This window comes from Staurois parvus, unplaced genomic scaffold (assembly GCF_062004578.1).
Source record: "Staurois parvus isolate SC_StPar_1 unplaced genomic scaffold, SC_StPar_1.0 ptg000153l, whole genome shotgun sequence".
Lineage (NCBI taxonomy): Eukaryota > Metazoa > Chordata > Amphibia > Anura > Ranidae > Staurois > Staurois parvus.
In genome coordinates this window covers 3914422-3936401 of record NW_028317949.1, presented here as the reverse complement: position 1 = coordinate 3936401, position 21980 = coordinate 3914422, and the positions used below count along the sequence as shown (strand labels likewise).

The window sequence follows — 21980 nt, the reverse complement described above, 5'->3', positions numbered from 1 at the left end:
CCAGGTTATAAATCTTGTGGGGTGTTTCCCTGTGTAATTCCCAGCCTCTGCTCCTTCAGGATGGTCACCTTGACCTAGCCTGCAGGGTCATGGCTGCACACAGCCAGGGGAAGGTACAGAGCTGCTGTTAGCACTCCATCCTTCACGTTTCCAGGGATTTCTCTTCCCCTTCCATTGTTTTAACTGGGATCTGATGCTTAGAAGAGCTCCTGGGGGTAGCAGGAGTGAGGTAATACAAAGGGAAAGGGATCATGCCTGACGCGAGGGCTGGGAGGAGTTGGAGGAGGACTGCAGGCTGCTGATTCCTCCCTCATTTGTCCATAGGGTATGGATGATGGGACAGTTACTGTTCACTGGATGCTAATGTAGTCTGTGTGAGTGGATGCATTGTGCTCTGCCCCAGGGAACACACAGCAACAAGTGGCCGCAGTGCCCTGGTCTACATGGTGGAGGTGAAGACCGGGCCACTGTGATGGCAGGCATGGATCAGTCCTGTATGGCTTTCTGTCCTTCCTCCTATGGATTATAATGCCAGGGATCTGCCTGTGTCTATACAAAGTGGAACATACACAGGATCTCTTACTAAGTGCCTCTGATCTTTGTTTCCTAACTCTTTTCTTCTAAGTGGCCCCCGCTGCCTATGGAGGAGTCTCGCTGCTCATTTGTGGTTTACCCTGTGGAAATGCTTGGAAGATGAGAGCATGAAGTCTCCAGGATGGGAGCGAACAATGGCAAGTACGGCAGTGAGGGTGAGTGACACTGGCCACACAGTACTCAGACCTGGGGAAGAAGCGGAGGGGGAGAGCTCTTCTCTGCTCAAACTATTGTTTTACACAGTGCCTGCTCTGCTGGCTGCAGCACACGGCTCAGCTTTACAAGGCAAACTTTCCATGTATTAGCAGATCAGCAGCTGTGTAAAAGTGGACCTGTCATCTCAGGTCAAGCTGAACTGTCACTGTCTAGCAGGCTGAGAGTCAGGAAATTGAGTGCCAGCCCTGGGAAGGAGCTTGTCGTCTGTCTAAGGGCTCATGCACACGGGCGGATTGAAAATACTCACATTTACGCTGGAAGCTGGCACAAGATCCAACTTAAAAGTACATAGAAAAGCTTGTGTTTATACACATAAATGTGCATACAGCACTAAGAAGTGTAAGGATTCTATAACAGATTTACACGTATGTGCATGTTTATACACATTTACATATGTGTATGTATAAGTCATGTAAAAATACTTATCTCGCATGCAGGATTTTTATTGCTTTTTTTTTTTACATCACTTGAATGCTGTTCTATACTACAAAGCTAAACCCCATTATGCACCTATTTATTTATTTCAGGTACTTATACAGTGCTGTCAATTTACACAGCGCTTAACATATATATATATATATATTGTACATTCACATCAGTCCCTAACCCTCAAGTTAGGGTGTACAATCTAAGGTCCCTAAGTCACATTCATACATACACATACTATGGAAAATTTAGACAGGATCCAATTAACCTACCTGCATGCCTTTGGAGTGTGGGAGGAAACCGGAGTACCTGGAGGAAACCCACACCGGCACAGGGAGAACATGCAAACTCCAGGCAGGTGGTGCCAAGGTTGGGATTCGAACCAACGATCCCAGGTGGAACTGCTAACCACTAAGCCACTGTGCCGCCTGTTGGAGATTTCCTAAAACTGGAGAGTGCTAATCTGGTGCAGCTCTGCATTAAAACCAATCGGCGTCCAGGCATTTTTTGTCAAAGCTTAATTGAATAAGCTGAAGTTAGAAGCTGATTGCCATGCACAACTGCGCCAGATTGTGCACTCTTCAGTTTTAGTAAATCCCCCCCCCCCCATTGGATAAAAAAAAGTTGCAGTCAGATCTATAACCAAAAAAAAAAAATCCATATGGATCTGAAAGTGACATTTTACACCCATGTGCATGAGCCCTAAGAAGGAACTGAGCTGAAGAAGTATTAAGCCTTCTGTCTCCACTGGCGGCACATATTAAACGCTTGCAAACGCTTTAAAAAACGCACCCTGTGTTTTCAAAGCATTTGCATGCAGTTTTTTAACGCGTGACCAGCCTGAGGTTGGGAAGTTTAAAGGTTGCCCCGCGTTGCCACTGTTAAACGGCGCACTATGTATTTTTTCTTATGCACCACAATCTACCCCAACACGTCTACTTTTGTCTGTTCTGCTATTTTATAGCATTATTGCAGTTGTAGGAGGTGGTTTAGGGGCAGAAAAAATGTCCAAAGTTGCTGCTTGCCACCAGCAGAGAAGAGCTCTAAGGACAGTTTACACAAGCGTTGTATTTTGGAGAAAAAAAGTAATTTACATGTACAGTAAGTAAAAGGAAGCTGCCATCCATGCACATGGCAAACTGCCAATGTGGTATAACATGAATGAATATTATTTATAAATTATGAGTAATTATATCTCCTTGGGCACCTACAATACAGTAGAACGTTTTTTTGTTTTTTTTTGTGGAAACCAGGATGTATGATTTTGTATTATTATTATACTTGTTGTTAAAAATGTGTTATATATTTACAGTATAGTATCTGTTTTCTTTATTATGGTAAATAGCTAAGCCAGTGTTAAAACAAATCAGGAGAATAATTACAATGTAAAAGACCCTATGCCTAGTATTGTGTAGGTTCCTGTACAAAGGAACAACATACGCCCCTTCCATCTATATATGATACTACAGTGCATTGTATGTGATCAGCTGCTGCTCCTGACATCACATTATTCCAACAGGCCTATTCTACGGCAGACGTTTGTGAAGAACAACAAACTCTTGTCACCGTTTTATGATGTTTAGACATTTATTTGTGATCTCTAGTAGGAGTTAGTTCAGATGGAGGTGAATATAGTAGTAGTTGGAGTAGACTAGCTTTGATTCTTGCTGGATTTGGCCATCAGAGTACATTGTGTTATTCCAGTTGGAGGCCAGCAGGGGGTGCATGTGTAGAACCTGGATGACTCATTTTTGACAGACTGAAGAATGGGCAGTGAGAACAATGAAAATTGGATTTTAAGTGATGCTTAACTCAAGTTTTAAAAAAAATATATTCAGGTATGAATTCTTAACTCAAAAAGTACCTCCCTTCTCCCTTCTAGTCCCCTCCATATCTCTAATTTTATTTTCTTTATTATTCTTTGCTGCTGTAATTCGACTTCCTGTTAGAGAGTGGCTGCATTCATTCTCAGTGCTACCAATGTATGTAGGAATGTAGCCACCCTCTCTTGCTCACTCCTAAAATGGACTAGGGATTATGGACTATGGGATTTATAGCATGCATAGAGCAGTGCACATGACCACAACTAATGTGAGAGCGAAAAGGATAGGTTCGGGAGCCCACAGAGGATCTTACAAGGAGGCAGTAAGAAACAATTTAATAAAAAGACGGATTACAGGGCTATTAAGTGGTGGATGTGTATAGATTATTTTTGGAGAATAAAGATATAGTTTGGTGTCACTAAACCCAATAACTAAAATGTCATATACGCTTTAGCACGTTATAGTGGACCTTCCCCCATTCTTCCTCTTAAACAAACGGCTGATTAAAAGTATTTTGCTACCTCAAGTACGCTTATTTGTAGTAACAGTATTCTTTCTTTATTTTATTGTTTTATCTAGACCGGTTCATCCAGTCCCTGCTCTGCTCTTGGTGGCCAACTTCTTTAAATGAACAGTAATTAAGAAAAATTAAAAAACAAAGAGCCTTTCCCCTAGGATCCTATGAATCCTTGCAAGATCTCAAAGTTTAGGAACAAGATCTCCCTGGGAGGAATTGTGGCGTAGCCTTTCCAGGGGGCAAATGTGGGGCCCTGACTTTGTCACCAGTGCCTTGAGGAAACAAAGAACTGAACAAAACAAAATAAGCAAATCTAGATAAACACAATAAATAAACAGGACTGAGGATGTTTGCAGAGAGGCATTATGGGGGAGATTTACTAAAACTGGAACACTCAGAATCTGGTGCAGCTGTGCCTGGTAGCCAATCAGCTTCTGAGGTCAGCTTGTTCAACTAAGCATTGGCAATAAAACCTGGTTTCTACGCAGAGCTGCACTAGTTTTTGCACTCCTCAGTTTTACTAAATAACCCCCTAAGTGTTTAGAGGAAAGGTCCACATTAGTGCCGGTGGATACTGATACATGTTCCTGTGCGATTCAGTGCAATGCGATTTTCTTCCTATTCATTTGAATGGGCTGAATTCTCACTGGATTGCAACAAAAGTAGTGCATGCACTACTTTAAAAAAAAAAACACACTGCAACCGGATTGCAGGGGTACAGCGGTACCGTGCAATCCGGTGCACGTAAAAGCACTGCATTTGTAGTCCACCTTTGGGGTGTGCTTAGGATTGCATTGACACCCGCACAGGGCAGTGGATAAGGGGGTACCCCCAGTCCTCCTGTAAGGGGCGCAGGCCAGCAGGGGGGCCCAGGTAGCTGGGGGAATCAGATTTGGGCAGGGAGGGTGATTAGTGTCATAGTGGGATAATTACTGGAACCGATTCCCCTGTATGGCTCTCTCTGTAGCAGTAGAAAGCTGGCTTCTTCTCCTCTCCCTCCCGTTGGCTTTCAGCTGCTGCAGAGAGAGCCATACAGGGGATTGATTCCAGTAATTGCCCTCCCGCAACACCCAGCACCCTCCCTGTGCACCATACGTTTCCCCCTGCTGTCCAGGCACCACTCTGCGCCCCCACAGTGCTGCCGGCTTCCCTCCTCTCTTTTCCTCCAGCAGCTGCAAGAACACAGTGGGGGAAGGATTGCATCTACCAGCCCCTTCCTTTCCTGTATGAACACAAAGAGTGGTCAGTACCAATCACCCACTGTGTTTATTCATAACTGAAGCATAGTAAACTGTGTTTCTTTTTTTTTTGTGAGAGGGCCTGTCAGGTTGGCTATATGGGGTCCAGTGGTTTCTAATAGCAGTCCTGTACCCGCAGCAGATCTCAAAATCAGTGTGTTTTGAACACAGTGTGGGAAATGCATGTGGCACATGGGTTTCTCATACCACGTTCTGGTGTAAATGGGCTCTTAATGTAGTTCTTAAGCTGCTTTCCATCTTTGTAAATCTGCAGTGTTTTTTTTTAATAAATAACATCTGTAATCCCGCCACAAAAGTCCCTATTCAGACACATCCTATTTAGAGGGCAACATTTGCTCCCAGCCTGCACAAACTGAACAAGCATAGTCCGCTATTGTCATCATAAGGGAGCCAAACCAGAGCGATGATGAAATGGAGTGCGTGCATGTAGAAATGAAGTGGCTGAAAGAGGATGGAGGAGATCAGCAGCACAAAGGTACAAAAAAGATGATAGAAATCTTAAAAACAGTATTTTATAGGAAAAAAGGACAGTTTTTTATGATACATATTGCTTTGGAAAGCCTATTGTCGTCCAGTTAGAGTTAACATCTACTTTATTAGGAGTAGCAAGAATTGTATGGAAATTTCCATTAAATAGGCCCCTTTTAGATGAGTCAAATCCGTCTGCGTGATCTGCCTGCCAGTGGGGGATCTTTGCGCTGATCCCCGCTGAGCAGGCTGCTGCAGACTCAGACACTGCCCGCTGATTTCAATGGGACGGTCAGATGGAAATGGACCACCTGTCCGTTTCCACCCGATTGCCATCCGATCCGATCTGCAGGATGGGGAATGGATCAGTTAATCCCGAAAAAATACTGGAGATCTACTTTGGACAGTGTAGTTGGCTGAAAAATGAAGGTTGAAGGCCCATTTAAACTTCTCCGATGCCTGCAGAGCACACAAGAATGGCAAAGTGCGTATAGGCCCCTAAAGTTACAGTAAATCTCTGCACTACTGCCCTCTCCATTGGCAACTGTCAGCTCTAAGCATACAGATCAATGACAGTGTTGCCATAGTTAATACTGCCCAGTGCCACAGAGAGAGGTCATCATGAGAGCACCATCAAAATGCTGCTATTGGGCCCCATGATCTATAGTTTTGCCCCTGCTGGTAGTGTCAGGCCACTTTCCCCCTTTCACAGATTCTCATATTCGCCGGGCTCCCCTGCCACTCCAATCATCTGTTAAAGCCCATGGAAATATCCAGTACTTCTGAGTATGGTGAAGCATGTGACCTTCTCTGCTAATTCCAAAGATGCAGTTCTTGGGCTTGAGCAACCAATCTCCTGGCCCGAATGCTGGGGGCCTGACCAGAGACCAAACTGGAGTGTGACTGTGATAAGTATGAGTGGATAAGGAGGTAGAGTGTCAAAAGTACCTGGATAGGCAAAGTGACAGATTCTCTTTATCTGAACACAGTTTGCCTCTTGCTTGGATCTTATGAGGCACAGGCTTTCATCTAGAATGTTGTGGTTTGTGACATTAATACTGGAAATAGGAGGTGAAGGGTGAGTAGTTCAAGGTTTAACTTCCAGAATAATTGTATTATTTTCATGTAATCACTGCCGGCAGCTATAGCCACCAGCAGCAATCATCATGTTCTGCTGACAGGGAAGGCTGCCCTCCAGAAAAACACAATAGCGCTGCAGGAGGGATTCTCTTTCCTTCCACCAATGGTGGAAGGAAGGAAAATTGCATAATCTACGGGCTGCTTAAAGGTGCAGAGCCAAACAGAGTGGCTTTGTGCTTGGTGATCACTGTGATAGCAAATTATTATTATTATACAGGATTTATATAGCGACAACAGTTTGCGCAGCGCTTTACAATATAAGGGAGACAGTACAATTACAATACATTTCAGTACAGAAGGAATGTGAGGGCCCTGCTCGTGGAGCTTACAATCTAAAGGAAGGGGGAGGTGATACAAAAGGTGACAGCTGCGGAGGATGATCTGGCGGAGGTGATTCAAGTACAGTTCTTAGGTGGAGGTGGGGTAGGCTTCCCTGAAGAAGTGAGTTTTCAAAGATCGCCTAAAGGCAGACAGGGTGGGGGCTGACCGAACATGCTGTGGTAGGGAGTTCCAGAGAATGGGAGAGGCTCTGGAGAAGTCCTGGAGGCGAGCGTGGGAGGAGGTGATGAGGGAGCTAGAGAGGAGGATATCATGGGAGGAGCGGAGTGGGCGATTTGGGCAGTATCTGTGGATGAGGTTGGTGATGTAACTAGGGGCAGTTTTGTGGATGGCTTTGTAAGCTGTGGTTAGTATTTTGAATTTTATACGTTGAGTTAGTGGAAGCCAATGAAGGGATTGGCAGAGAGGGGCAGCAGTCGCTGATCGGTTGGTAAGGTGTATGAGTTACTGGTTATACCTTAGAGTCCACCCCTTCCTCTCCCAAGGGAAGAAATGAAGAATGGGAATTACAACTTGATTGAAGGCTAAGAAGAAAAACGATGCAGCAGAGGGAAGACTTTATTAAATGTGGGGGAAGTTTTAAAGTGCCATTGACTACCAACGTTTTATGGGGGCTGTGGGTGGATTTAAATGCCACAAACCATCAATTTTGTGAGATTGTGTTTGGTGTTGGGGTGGGGAGTTTAAAGAGCCAGTGGCTACAGAAGATAAGGAACAGATGAGGGGATCTAAAATGCCACTGACCATCAATGATTGTAGGGTTTTTTTTTTTTGGGGGGGGGGTTAATGTGTCACTGACAACCAGTGATGGGGATGGAGGGATATAAAGTGCCACTGACCACCAGTGATTGTGGGGTTTTTTTTGGGGGGGGTGAGGGGGATTAAAGTGCCACTGACAACCAGTGAAGGGGAGGGAGGATATAAAACACGTTGACCTCCAATGTTTGTGGAATTGTTTTGGGGGTGAAAGGGATTTTAGTACCATTGACTACGAATGATAGTGGAATCGTTTTTTTTTTTGTTTGTTTTTTTTTTTTGGGGGGGGGGTCATTTTGGGTTTATTCATGGAATCTATCCATTGTACAGCAAAGAGTCATGATATATAATTCCTTTGGGAACAGTGTTGCATGGCTAAGTGATTGTTAGTCAAATAGCACTGAAAACTGAAAAATGGCTAGGAAAGGAGGTGGGTATAAGGCTGACCATGCAATATGTAACTTTCTTTCCTTCAACTATGGGTTGAAAGAGAGAAATGCGCTCGAGTCCCTCATCAACACAGGCAGCACTGTTGTGTTCTGCAGGCGGGGAGCGCTGGGAGTCTTTCCCAGTAGCAGAATACAATGATCACTGTTGGCAACTATAACCGTTAGCAGCAATCACAAGAAATAAAACCAACAGGCTGGTTTACTAAGGTTGATCTATCAATCAACTTACAACCAGTCTTCCCATACATGAAATTAAATTTGTCCAATTCTTGCTGAATCAGCCAAATTTCGATCCATCTATGGCCCACTTAACATGCCAGTACTGAGATAGTTAAATCACAAATTGAATGATTTGAGCCCCCTCCTAGCAGAATGCCATGCTATGTAAATGGACAAACTCACCTCCATTGCTTCTGCAGATAAAATAGTCGATAAGAGTGTTTCTGGGATCTGTTGTTTTCTCCCTTGTCTAGCACACATGCTCCCATTGTGTAGAATCTACGAGATAAAGCAGGGTTGTTTCCTGTTACGTGGGAGCATATACAGGACTCCACTTTTTGGGCGGTATCTGTGGATGAGGTTGGTGATGTAGCTAGGGGCAGTTTTGTGGATGGCTTTGTAAGCTGTGGTTAGTATTTTGAATTTTATACGTTGAGTTAGTGGAAGCCAATGAAGGGATTGGCAGAGAGGGGCAGCAGTCACTGATCGGTTGGTAAGGTGTATGAGTTACTGGTTATACCTTAGAGTCCACCCCTTCCTCTCCCAAGGGAAGAAATGAAGAATGGGAATTACAACTTGATTGAAGGCTAAGAAGAAAAACGATGCAGCAGAGGGAAGACTTTATTAAATGTGGCGGAAGTTTTAAAGTGCCATTGACTACCAACGTTTTATGGGGGCTATGGGTGGATTTAAATGCCACAAACCATCAATTTTGTGAGATTGTGTTTGGTGTTGGGGTGGGGAGTTTAAAGAGCCAGTGGCTACAGAAGATAAGGAACAGATGAGGGGATCTAAAATGCCACTGACCATCAATGATTGTAGGGGTTTTTTTTTTTGGGGGGGGGGTTAATGTGTCACTGACAACCAGTGATGGGGATGGAGGGATATAAAGTGCCACTGACCACCAGTGATTGTGGGGTTTTTTTTTGGGGGGGTGAGGGGGATTAAAGTGCCACTGACAACCAGTGAAGGGGAGGGAGGATATAAAACACGTTGACCTCCAATGTTTGTGGAATTGTTTTGGGGGTGAAAGGGATTTTAGTACCATTGACTACGAATGATAGTGGAATTGTTTTTTTTTTGTTTGTTTTTTTTTGGGGGGGGGGGGGTCATTTTGGGTTTATTCATGGAATCTATCCATTGTACAGCAAAGAGTCATGATATATAATTCCTTTGGGAACAGTGTTGCATGGCTCAGTGATTGTTAGTCAAATAGCACTGAAAACTGAAAAATGGCTAGGAAAGGAGGTGGGTATAAGGCTGACCATGCAATATGTGACTTTCTTTCCTTCAACTATGGGTTGAAAGAGAGAAATGCGCTCGAGTCCCTCATCAACACAGGCAGCACTGTTGTGTTCTGCAGGCGGGGAGCGCTGGGAGTCTTTCCCAGTAGCAGAATACAATGATCACTGCTGGCAACTATAACCGTTAGCAGCAATCACAAGAAATAAAACCAACAGGCTGGTTTACTAAGGTTGATCTATCAATCAACTTACAACCAGTCTTCCCATACATGAAATTAAATTTGTCCAATTCTTGCTGAATCAGCCAAATTTCGATCCATCTATGGCCCACTTAACATGCCAGTACTGAGATAGTTAAATCACAAATTGAATGATTTGAGCCCCTTCCTAGCAGAATGCCATGCTATGTAAATGGACAAACTCACCTCCATTGCTTCTGCAGATAAAATAGTCGATAAGAGTGTTTCTGGGATCTGTTGTTTTCTCCCTTGTCTAGCACACATGCTCCCATTGTGTAGAATCTACGAGATAAAGCAGGGTTGTTTCCTGTTACGTGGGAGCATATACAGGACTCCACTTTTTCCAGTATTATTATATTACTGTTCATTAACTTCAATTCCAAATTTGGAGAAATGTATTTCAGGGGGCTAGTAAGAGCAAGAAAGGCAAACCCATGCCAGAAAGTGTTTCGGAGGTGATTATGTATCCCACAATTCCTAAATATAATGCACAGATCCTGACTGCATTCCTTCCAGACTGCGATAGACAAAACCCCTGGAGAGGTAGAGTGGAAGTAATGTTTTCCATCTGCTTTGTAAATGCTACCGATGACATTTCTGCTCACTTCAGGCATACATTTTTGGGGGATCAAATGCACATTTCATTTCCAGGAGGGGGTGATTTGGATGAGCAGTACAGAATATAGGTCAACCATTTAGATTGCCTTTTTTTTTTACCAACCTCTTTTGCATTAAAAACACATTAATGTTGACTTTTATGCTGGTTTTTTCTAGTTTTCTTCTGAGTATGTAATGATTCAGAGTCAGAAATGTTACAACAGAAGTAAACCCTGAATGCTTAGCATTTGGTTTGGTAAAGCATTGTGTATCATAAACAATCACCTTTTTAGAAAATGAAATATCGTTTAGACCTAAGTTTATCATTTGCAGCATCATATCACTGCTGATTTCCTACTACCTCTTTGTATCCACTTCCGGTCTTCATGCAGGCTCCCCAGCAATGGCTTCACTCTCCCATATTCAAAATTACAGAATTAATAATTATTACTTTATTATTAATTACTTAATTGTTACTTAAAGTAGTTGCAAAGGCTGAAGGTTTTTACCTTCATGCATTCCCTATGACTACGTGCTTTGCACGAAACGCAACTGGACATCTGACCACCGCTGGTGGCCATCCTGAATACATGGTCAGTAACTTTTTATTGTCTTGCATACATATTCATTGTCTGGAATAAAGGTACCCTATACAGTATCACACTATGTGGTGTCCCTTATTGGGCTCTCCGTGTGAGTGCCATCATTCGTAGTGCCCATTCTGAAAAGATGACCCCAGATGGTGATACATATCAAGGGATTCCGGAATCTTTATACCGAGGAGACCAGTTGGTGATACGATGTGTGACCTGACCAGGGAACAGATGACCCACTAATTGCGTGGTGACGCAGGATTTCATATTGCGTATTTTAAACGCACTTCTGGTGAGTGCGCATTTCATTAATTTGAAACACAGCATCTGTCACTCCCGGATCAGGATATCCACACACTTGGAATTGTGATCCCTCTGGATCCACACGGTTTTCACCATATTGGACAATCTAATCACTGGAAATCACCAATAGGGGATATCGCTTACCTGCACTTGTAATATTATTATAGAAATGTGTTTATATCGTCTTTATATCTTTATAACATATTCATCTAATCGCTCATCACTATTTAGCGCTGCACCTGTCCTTTTTTACTTATAACTTCGGTATGCCGCTACTCCCCCAAGCTCCCCCCCCCCCGTGCCTTATACTTACCTGAGCCTCATCTTGCTCAAGTGATGTGCACGGCTCTCTCTATCTTTATTGGCTCAGATACAGCAGAAGAAGCCATTGGCTCTTGCTGCTGTTAACTACAGCCAGTGAGGAGGAAGCAGGGGCGGGGCATAATTAGGTTCTGTGTGTCTTATGAACACACAGAGCCGTCTCAGGAGCGAGCACACATGAGTACCCCCATAGCAAGTGGCTTGGTATGGGGGCACTTGGTGGGAGGATGATTAGGATCGGGGCTGCTCTGTGCAAAACCATTGTTAGTTTGTCTCTATGGTTGAACTGGATGGACTTTTGTCTTTTTTCAGCCAGACTAACTATGTAACTATGTAGTAAGGCAGTGGCCCTCAGACAATGCATAGAAGAGCAGTACAGTGTTGTACTCCAGGGGCCCCAACATACAGTATAACAGAGCAGCACAGTTTTGGACCCCAAAACACAATACAGTAGAGCAGCAGAATATGGCCCCCGGGTGCCCCAAAATACAGGTAGATGCAGCAGAGTGTGGCCCCCCAGGGACACAAAACAGAGTATAGGTGCAGAAAGGTGGGGTCCCAGCATACTATAAAAGGAGGACAGCAGTGGCCACAATATAGAAGAGCAGAACAGGACATTGTGCTGTCTGCACTGGAGCCTCACCAACTGTGACTGCTGCCTGAGGTGGGCCTGACTGTAGGCTGGACAGCAGGGGACGGGAGGGCCTACAGCTGTATGTGAGTGCGAGGGATGGGCGGCACCGCCCACATAGTGACAGTCTGCCATGGAAGTGCGAGGCCTACAGCTGTATAGGAGTGCATGGCTGGGGATTTCCATCTTTACTATTCACATGGGAAGCAGGACTTTCTGCTCATTTAGTATTGGGGGAGGGTCAAGGGCGGAGCAAGCAAATTGGTCAGGGGAGATCTTTCCCCATTGGTCCATTGCTTTCTGTGCACCCCCTGTTCTTTTTGGGTGGCTGGGCCTATATTAAGGTAGGGGCCTGTAGGTGCAGCTCCAATAGCCCCTATGTTAATCTGGCCCTGCTGATAGCTGGCACCTATGCCTGTCAATAACCGAACAGTGACTGCATCTTACTGGGTACAGATGCTGTTTGGCCAACAGTTTTTGTTCCTTTGAAAAAAGTTGATTAAAAAAATTATCTTTTCATGAGTCAGCTGATCCAGCAAGAATGAACCAAAATTCAAGCATGTACTGTATGGAAGACTTTATACTTTAATCCCATTAACATATTAAAGCTTATAGGAGATGCTAGTAATTGAGTTTACATATACTTCAAAATTTGTATTTGTTTCTTTCTATTCTTTTTTTAGCTGTTTTCAGGTAATTTGTATTCATGTTCTTTTACTGATCATGTATTCAAGTTTTATTGAGCATTTATACCCAGTCAAATCTTGACACATTTGAGAACCTGGATGTAAGGCATTCTCTGATTTGATCGGGGTAAGGATTGTCATGTCACCATCCTGCCTCTCCACCTCACCCATTTACAGAACACTTTGTATTCATTGAGAAAAATGCAAGGCATTCTGTGAATGATGCTTGTGCGAGCAACTCCCAGTGTGTCACTGTGGAGCAGGGCAGCTGCTTGACGCAACAACCAGAAGACAGCGGTGATCACTGTAGTAGCGGTGACTACAATAGGGATTCTCTGTTTTCACAGTAGTCCTACAGGTGTGGCATATGTATACTTTGGTCCAAGCTGGAATACTGTTTTAACACCTTCCTGCCTGGCCTATAGCAGATTGACGGCCGGGTGGGACACTCCTTCTTTTGAGTGGGAGTCATATGACGTCCTGTCAGAAGGAGCCACTCATGCGGCCAAGCAATCTGTCACCATCTGTGTCCACGGGACACAGCCGATGACATATCACTACACCGGCCTATTGCCAGTGTCACGTGCCAACTGTGACCAATCACAGCAGATCACATGTCATTTGTCTACAATGGATGGCTTCCTATCATGTCATCCATTGTGTACAATTGTGGTGTTAGCTGTGATTGGTCAAAGCAATCACATGGTACAGACAGAGCCAATCACAGCCCATCTGTATCATGTAATGAGCTTTGCCCAATCACAGCTAATCACAACAAAAGATTGAATGAATCAGTTTAATTCAGTAACAATGATTGCAAATATCAATGAATTACATTGGTATTAGCAATCATGATGTGTAAAAAAGAAAAAAAAATCCTGATCAATGGCCCAGAGTAGTTCAATGTTACTATGGTAACATACTATTACTTTGGTCGCAGTGTGTTGAAGAAAACAATAAAAAAAATAGAAAAATTGAAAAAAACAATTAAAATTAAAATAAAATTATTATTATTATTTTTACATACTGTCGCTAGTCATTGTCCCTGATCACCGCAACACCAGTTATATAATAATGCTGTACTGGACTGGTGACAATAAAAAATGATAACTTCAAAAAACTCACCATGCCTCTTACTAAATACCTTGGACTGTCTATTTCCAAAAATGGCTTATTTGGGGGATATTTGTACTATCCTGGCTTTTTTGAGCCTCAAGAAATGAGATTGTCCGTCAGTACATCAGGATTGCTCAATTGTCAGAAATATATACAGTACCATGGTTTGTGGACTCAATAACCTTCCTACAGACTAAATAATATACACTAATTTGGGGTATTTTCACCAAAGAAATGTAGCTGAATACATTTTGACCTAAATTTATGAAATGTTATTTATTTGCAAAATTTTATAACAGAAGTAAAGAAAAACACATTTTGTTTTCAAAAGTTTCAGTTTTTTTTTGTTTATTTAGCAAAAAATAAAAAACCCAGTTGTGATTAAATACCACCAAAAGAAAGCTCTATTTGTGTAAAAAAAATATACATATTTTGTATGGGTACAGTGTTGCATGACCGCACAATTGTCATTCAAAGTGTGACAACACTGAAAGCTGAAAATTGGCCTGGGCAGGAAGAGGACAAAAGTGCTCGGTATTGAAGTGGTTAAAGTGATTCTAAAGCATTTGTTTTTTTAAATAACAAACATGTCTATGCATACCTGCTGTGTGCACTGGTTTTGCACAGAGCAGCCCGGATCCTCCTCTTCTTGGGTCCTCTGCTGCTTTCCTGGCCCATCCCTCCTGTCGGGTTCCCCCACAGTAAGCAGCTTGCTATGGGGGCACCTGCTGCTCCATGTGTCCATTCACACACGGAGTCGTGGCTCGGCCCCTCCCCTCTCTTCTCATGACTTTTTGCTATTAAACATGTCCAGTAAAAAAAATTTAAAAATCTAATTTCATCCTAAATTTAGACCAAAATGTATTCTACTTTGCAGAGCCATACAAAGCAGTGTGCAGGAGCTTACAGGGGAGAGATCTGTGTTGTTTATACACAGGTCTCTTCCCCCATCATTGATACCCAGCAATTGCTGGATGCCGGCAGGGAATCCGGTGATTGAAAGCCGAGGCCACGAATGGCGTGGGTAGGCCCCCTACCCAGAAATGCAAAATCACGTATATATATATATATATATACATGATTTTGCGCACCCGTGCTGCCCTGTAGCAGTATTTCTGCTATAGAGCAGTGCGGAGGCGATTAATAATAATAATGAGATTTTTACCAATTCACCTAGCTTATTTGATGTATAAAGCATCTTTTCAGCTAAGATTTACACAACTTTCATCCAAGATTCACATTTTAAATTGGAATTGAAAAATGTGTGAATCTTTGGTGAACACATTGATACACACCCCTGCATATAGAATAGTTTTCCTATTATGAATACATGATCCATTAAAGTGTCACTAAACCCAGGACCCTGCATTCACTATATCTGGTCTCCCACAGTACACAGAACATGGAAATGCAATTATTTTAGTAAATATAAACTGCTAATTACATTTTCTCATCAGCAGTTAGAGCAGTCTTATGACTTCTATCAGTGCCCAGCAGAGCACTGGTTACAGCTTGTAGGAGGAGTTTTCATTCTCCTGTAGGAGGATGCAGGACCCCTGACCTCTGCCTGGAGTGTGCTGATTGGCCCTGTACTGATCACATGCACTATCCCAAGAAAAAAAAACCTCTCTAGCAATACACACCAAACTGTACATGTGCAGCTTGCCCCTGAGCCTCTGTTCTATCAGAGGATATTTAGGAGACACTGGAAGAGGGGGAGGATTAGAGAAGACAGGATCAAACATCCTTTTTACACAGTTCTGAGGATTAACCCCTTAGGTTCCACAGTGAGTATAACAAGCAGGCTTTACTGCATATACAGACTGATTTTACTGTTGTGGATTTGGTAACACTTAAGTACTGATATCCATCCTCCATAGTATTTTATAAAAATACATTTTTTGCAGAAAACTATAGGGTTGATTTACTAAAGATAAATAGACTTTGCAAGGGCATCTGTACTAATTTTCCCCAGAGTTTTGTGAATGTGGTAAAGCTTCATTTTGTAAAGGATACATAATCAGGTGCAAGGGGGGAAAAAACAGCATTTTTGCTTTCAGATGATTGGATGATGGAAATCAGAAGAGCTTCACTATAATTACTAAGCTCTGGGGAAAATGAGTTCAATTGCACTTGCAAAGCACACAGTCTATTTACTTTTAGTACATCAACCCCTATGTATTAGCTGTAAGATCTTTTTCCTCCAAATAATGCATTGCTAAAAATATGAATATACTCCATTGACAATCCTTTTGTATTGATTTGAATTGGGAAATTCCACTTTTAAAAACAGATGATTAAGACTTCACAATACACCCAATCATGTATTTCCTTACTAAAGGGAAGAAAACGCTGTAGGTATATGCCAACATAATGGCTGTTGCATTAGAAATATTATATCTGCCTTATACATGATATTTCATAACTCATTAATCAGTGCTGCACTATCAATCCAAATATACAAAATATAAACACTCACATATATAAAAAAAAAATGCAATTAATATATATATATACGGTGTAAAGATGAAATTCAAAATCACAGTGCAATATTAATGACATGAATGACACTAGCTTGGCTCATCACTTGCTGGGATTGAAACACTGCTAGACCTGCTGCAGCTAACCAGCTTCTTCACACTCTCTGTGCTCAATTAAAGCATGATGATGTCATCGGCCAGACGCTCCACTCCATGAAAAGTGCGCAAACTAGTGTGATAGTATTGACATTGGGAGATGCTGATTGGCAGAAGTTGTACTTGTACTCTATGGGATCTGCCCACCTAAGGTTAGGCTAATGTTGCCTGTTAATGACTCTGAACAAAAAACTGTTGCTGTAGAAAACTCTGTTACACTCTCATATGTTGTGCTGTACAAATTGGCATATTTTAGTCATTCTAAAGGCAGAACTCTCATGACAAAAAGTATGCTATACCGTCTATGATGAAAGCTGAAATTCTATGGTTGTCTTCATATTAACCCTCTCTGTAACCCTAAAACTAGCACTTCTAGGCCAACTACAACCAAACCTTCTCTTATTTGTTTTGAACACATAAGGGAAGAGTTTGACGAATGTTTCATTTTAAGTACATTCATTAAATTTTTTAATTTTTAGTAGGGTCAAATCAACATTCGTTTGTAACCACAGTGAAGGGAAAGATCATAAGAACAGGATGGAAAATCTTTCTCAAATGAGCAAATTTCTGACAGTAGATGTAACTTCAAATGCAATTTTTTTAGGTACTATTAAACGACATTCATCAGATCTTCGAATATACTGATGATAATTTTTGTATGAATGTTCCTATAAATAATTGTACAAATTTGAATTAAAAAATCTACAAGTGTATGGCCAGCTTTCAAAATAAGAAGTGATGGGAAACCTACACAATGGGACACAGACAAAAACACATTTGTATTCAGTGATAAAGTGTTAGAACTTTTGACAGTGTTTATAATGTTGTACTATTTTTCTTTCTTGGTAACACCTACTACCCTTTTTTATTGTATGGACACCACAGGGACGGAATGTGAGGCAAAGTCTTTTTAATAGGGTCACAGTCAGAAATTGAAATCTGAAATTTAAACTCTGCCCCACTCTATTAATATCTAAAGAAAAACAAAACTTGGGTTGAAGTTCAACTCAAAACCAAACCTAATCTCTAGCAGGTGGTAAAAGATTTCCCCAAGAATCATGGTGATACAAATGTTACAGCTATAATCTGTATTATTATCTGTATATCTATAACAACCCCAATCTCCAAAAAGCATGAGACCCAATATGTCATATTTATACCTGGGTTCCACATGTATCAGGAAGTTCTAAAGTGTTCTACTTGTGGAATACACCACTAAAGGTGGTTGTTTAAAAACTGGCAACTGTTTCTTCTCTTTCTTCTTGTTGTTAATAGACTTTCCTGGTGGGGGTAAATCTAAGTGTCAATAGTAGGATTGTGCAGTGTTTGCATGTTGTGGTTTGGATACTTGGTTCTCTGCTGAGACTGTTGTGAGGTGTGATCTAGGATGTGTTTGAGGTAACCCAAAGCTCCAGATTTCCAATACCTGTTTGGTGGTGCTCATGATCAGAAGGGTAAGAAAAAAAATACAAACTGTGTGTATGTGTATATATATATATATATATATATATATATATATATATATATATATATATATACAGTATATTACCCTGAGGAACTATGAAATTGGTAAGTTATGTTTCAAGTTAGTGCACCCTAGTAGAAGAGGGTATTCCTATCTGTGAGCTTGGTATAAAATGCAATTTCTAAGCAATTGTCACTGACCTGTGCCTTGATATTGAGAAAAGGGATATAATAATTGGATAGTTCTTTGTTAAAAATTATACCATTAACCAAGGAATTGAGGAAATTCAAAGTAATCTATTCCATCTTTGAGACCTGTTAAGACAATAAAGATGTCATCTATGTATCTCACCCCAATTTTTTAAATCACAAAGTGTGGGTCACAGAGGTATACAGAGAGGCCCATTGCAATGCCTGTTGTCTGAATGTAGTATTGGAAGGCAGGCCTTCCAAAACCAAGTGAGAGAGTATAATGACATATTCCCTGTGCAACAGAAAATATTAAACAGTGTTTAAACCCATAGAGGCATGAATGCAAGTATACAGAATGGAATTGTCCATTGTTAAGAGTGTTCAAGATGGTTCAAAGTTCTAAGTCATGACAAGTTTCGCAAGGAAATGTTCAGTATCCCATGTATGAGAAGGCAGTGCTTGTACCAGTGGTTGCAAGGTATAGTCAATTATTTTTCGCAAAGGGATTTGTGAGAAGCTTATTTCTATGCTACTGTGTTTTCTTCTGTCTACATGTTCCTTGTTAGCAAATGAGCAGGACAGCTGATTGACCTCTTTTGCTGCTTCTCCCTTCCCCAGTCTGTTGTACAGGGATTGTAAGAGGCCGATACCAAGTCAAAACTGCTTACATTTAAAAAATACATTTACGGATGCATCAATGAATGTAGAACTGTATCTTTTACATCTACATGAAGTTTCACTTCAAATTGATCTTAAACCATCAGCTTTTAAGTACTTTCAGCAGCTGATTTATTCACTTACTGAGTATGCAGCTTCTTTATCTTTTAATCCTTGCCTGTGTTGCTGTTTAAGCATGACCACTGCCCCAGGTCTCTGGTTTCAGGGTGGCCCCTTTTCTTGCATCATTCAATGGAGCCATCCTTGCAGGGATTGGAGCTGTATCTTCCTATACTGTGTGCATCCATATAAACACACAGCCCTGTAACCTAGGAAGGCAAGGTACTTCCCTGTTCCTCCCTCCACCTTCCCCCTCCCTTCTCCAAACTAACAGACTGACTCAAAACTGCACTGTCCATGGTTAACTATTTCCTATGAAGGCTGGAAGTTCAGCGAAACAGCACTGAGAGAGAAAGAACCAGCAGTACTGAAAGTTGTAAATTGCAAGTGCAAGAGTTTTAACAGTTTACTTTATTGTGCTCAATGTATTAAGCTATATAATGCTGAGGGTTTAATACTACTTTGGGACACACTTTTAGGCACTTTTAACCAACTTTCTCTATAGGAGCATGGCCCTGTTTGTTTCATATGCCTATATTGTGGATAATTACTGTATTGCAAGTAATTGTAAGTAAGCATTTGTGTTAGTGACTTTCGTTTGTTAATTCCAGTGCAGCAGAAACTGTTGGGATCGGTAACCTGTTTTCTGGAGGCACTTATAATTAATGCATATACCAGTGCTGATCTAATAACAAAAATGTATGGTCTGTTTCTTTTTTATCCTCAATGAATGGTGTATGAAAAAAAGCCAAGTAAAATATACCATACGTTCTTGTCATAGTTGTTTAGTAATACTTACGATATAAGGAGCCTCTCTTGTTTAATGCAGGATCTGTGTCTCCAAGGATGGCAGAAATCATTCATCTAGAGGACTGTTGGCTACGTAACATATGAATCAACTATCTGTGCATACAGAACAAGAAATCCTAAGCATAACTGTAACCGAAACAAAGCAAGATAACATGTGGTTTGGATCCCAAGAAAATGTAATTCCCATTTGGCTGACATATGAATTGTAAAACATATTGAAGAGAGCAAATAGATTTGCTGAGATTAATGGTTGTAGCGTGTCATTGGTGAATTAAAACAGAACTTTTAGTGGCACAGTTTAGGTACAAGAGTGACTACATTTTGAGCATCTAATTATTTATTACACATGGATTGTAGCATCATATATCCAAATTACAGTGTACATGGAGCAATGCACTTCATTCTTTGCCAGAGTGGATCTTGCAAATGAAGGCCTTTACAAAAGTCATACTAGAATGGATATACTGTAGAATAAGTTTGGAAAAAGCCAATTAGCCTGCCCAATATGAGTTTGGATTGTGGGATGAAACCAGCACAACCATGAAAATTCAACCAAAGTGCTTCAATTTAACTAGATAATCATGCCAACACTTTGTTTGAAGTGGGCCATATAAATAATAAAGTTGATATAGGCTGTTATTTTGAGCTGGCCATAGATAAGTATATGTGTTTCTCATAACATCTTTCCCTCCTCTGAACTTTTACAACTCCCTTTGTGCAATCTCTGTATGTCATCATAGAATATTATCCCTTGCTTCTGCACAGGTCTCATCAGCTGAAGTTATAAACTGGCCATTGATGGATCATAAGTAAGCAAATTCAGCAAGGACTGGCTGATTTAATCCATCTATGGCCATTCCCTTTGTTGAGAAGTCGATCATTAGATGGGCTTGTTAGAAAATTTTGACAGCAGAGAGTCTCTGCTGTCACAATAGAATGACACAGCGGGAAGGGGGGATTCCTTCATCCAACTTGCTTGTGTGGAGGGGAAATAGATTCAGTTTTTTATAATCATCTGGCCGATTGAACAAACTGATCCATGTATGGCTAGTAGATGGATCTAATCTTGGCTGGTTTAGCAGGGACAGGCCGAGATTCAGTCCATCTATGGGCAGACTGTTTGTACTGAATTCAATCAATCAATTTCAGTACAACTAGCCTGTCAGATTTTTTGCTTGAGAGTACTGTTGGCTATAGCCGCTAGTAGTAATCATTATGCTCTGCCAGCAGGGAAAGTTCCAAACCACAGAGCACACAAGTGCTGCAGGAGAGATTTGTGGCTGCAGGAAAGAAAATCGCATGATCTATAGCTTGCTTCAGGCTGGTGTTCAGCTTTAAAATCAACAGACAAAAGAAACTGAAAGTCGTCTTGTACACTAGCTGCATTTACCAGTTCCCTACTGCTCTATAACTGAAGGACGACTACAGCGCGGTTGTCTGGTTCTGCAATGACGTTCATGGACATCATTTCCCCCCTGCACAACCCCAGCGGCATGCACCTGGTGCTGCCAGTGATCGCTGTGTCCTACAGACACAATTGATCACGGGATATGGTAAACAGCCAATCACGGTGGCCTTTTACCATGTGATCAGCTGTGTACAATGACACAGCAGATCACTGGGTAAATAGAGTTGCTGGTTATCGGCTGCACTTTCCTCACGCTGTCACAGCATGAGGAAAGTAGTGCTGAGAACGTGCAATTGTCAGTGAAGGGATCAGTACTGATCGTCAGGGCACCGATGATCAGTGCCCTGATGATCAGTGCCCAGCAGTGCTACCCACTTGTGCCCAGCAGTGCTGCCCACCTGTATCCAAAAGTGCCGCCCACCTGTGCCCATCAGTGCTACCCACCTGTGCCCTGCAGTGCCACCCACATGTGCCCATCAGTGCCACCCACCTGTGCGCTGCAGTGCCACCCAGCAGTGCCACCCATATGTGCCCATCAGTGCCACCCACCTGTGCCCATCAGTGCCACCCATTGGTGCTGCCCAGCAGTGCTACCCATTAGTGCTGCCCATCAGTGCAGCCTATCAGTACAGCATCATCAGTGCCAGCTCATCAGTGCCGCCTACCGTTACCCATCAGTGCTACCTATCCGTGCCACCTCATCAGTGCCTATCAGTGCTGCCTAGCAGTTCCAATGAAGGAGAAAAAATACTTGTTT

At 42.0% G+C, this 21980-nt stretch overlaps 1 protein-coding gene across 1 annotated transcript in view; it reads left to right on the top strand.

Moving 5' to 3' along the window:
• Positions 1–245: 245 nt before the first annotated feature.
• Positions 246–21980, top strand: part of FBXL7 (F-box and leucine rich repeat protein 7) — a 281590-nt gene continuing 259855 nt past the window's right edge. Inside the window, exon 1 of the mRNA XM_089674833.1 lies at positions 246–749. Within this exon, the coding sequence (XP_089530959.1) occupies positions 716–749 (34 nt within the window). The 5' untranslated portion in view covers positions 246–715. The remainder of the gene's footprint in view (positions 750–21980) is intronic.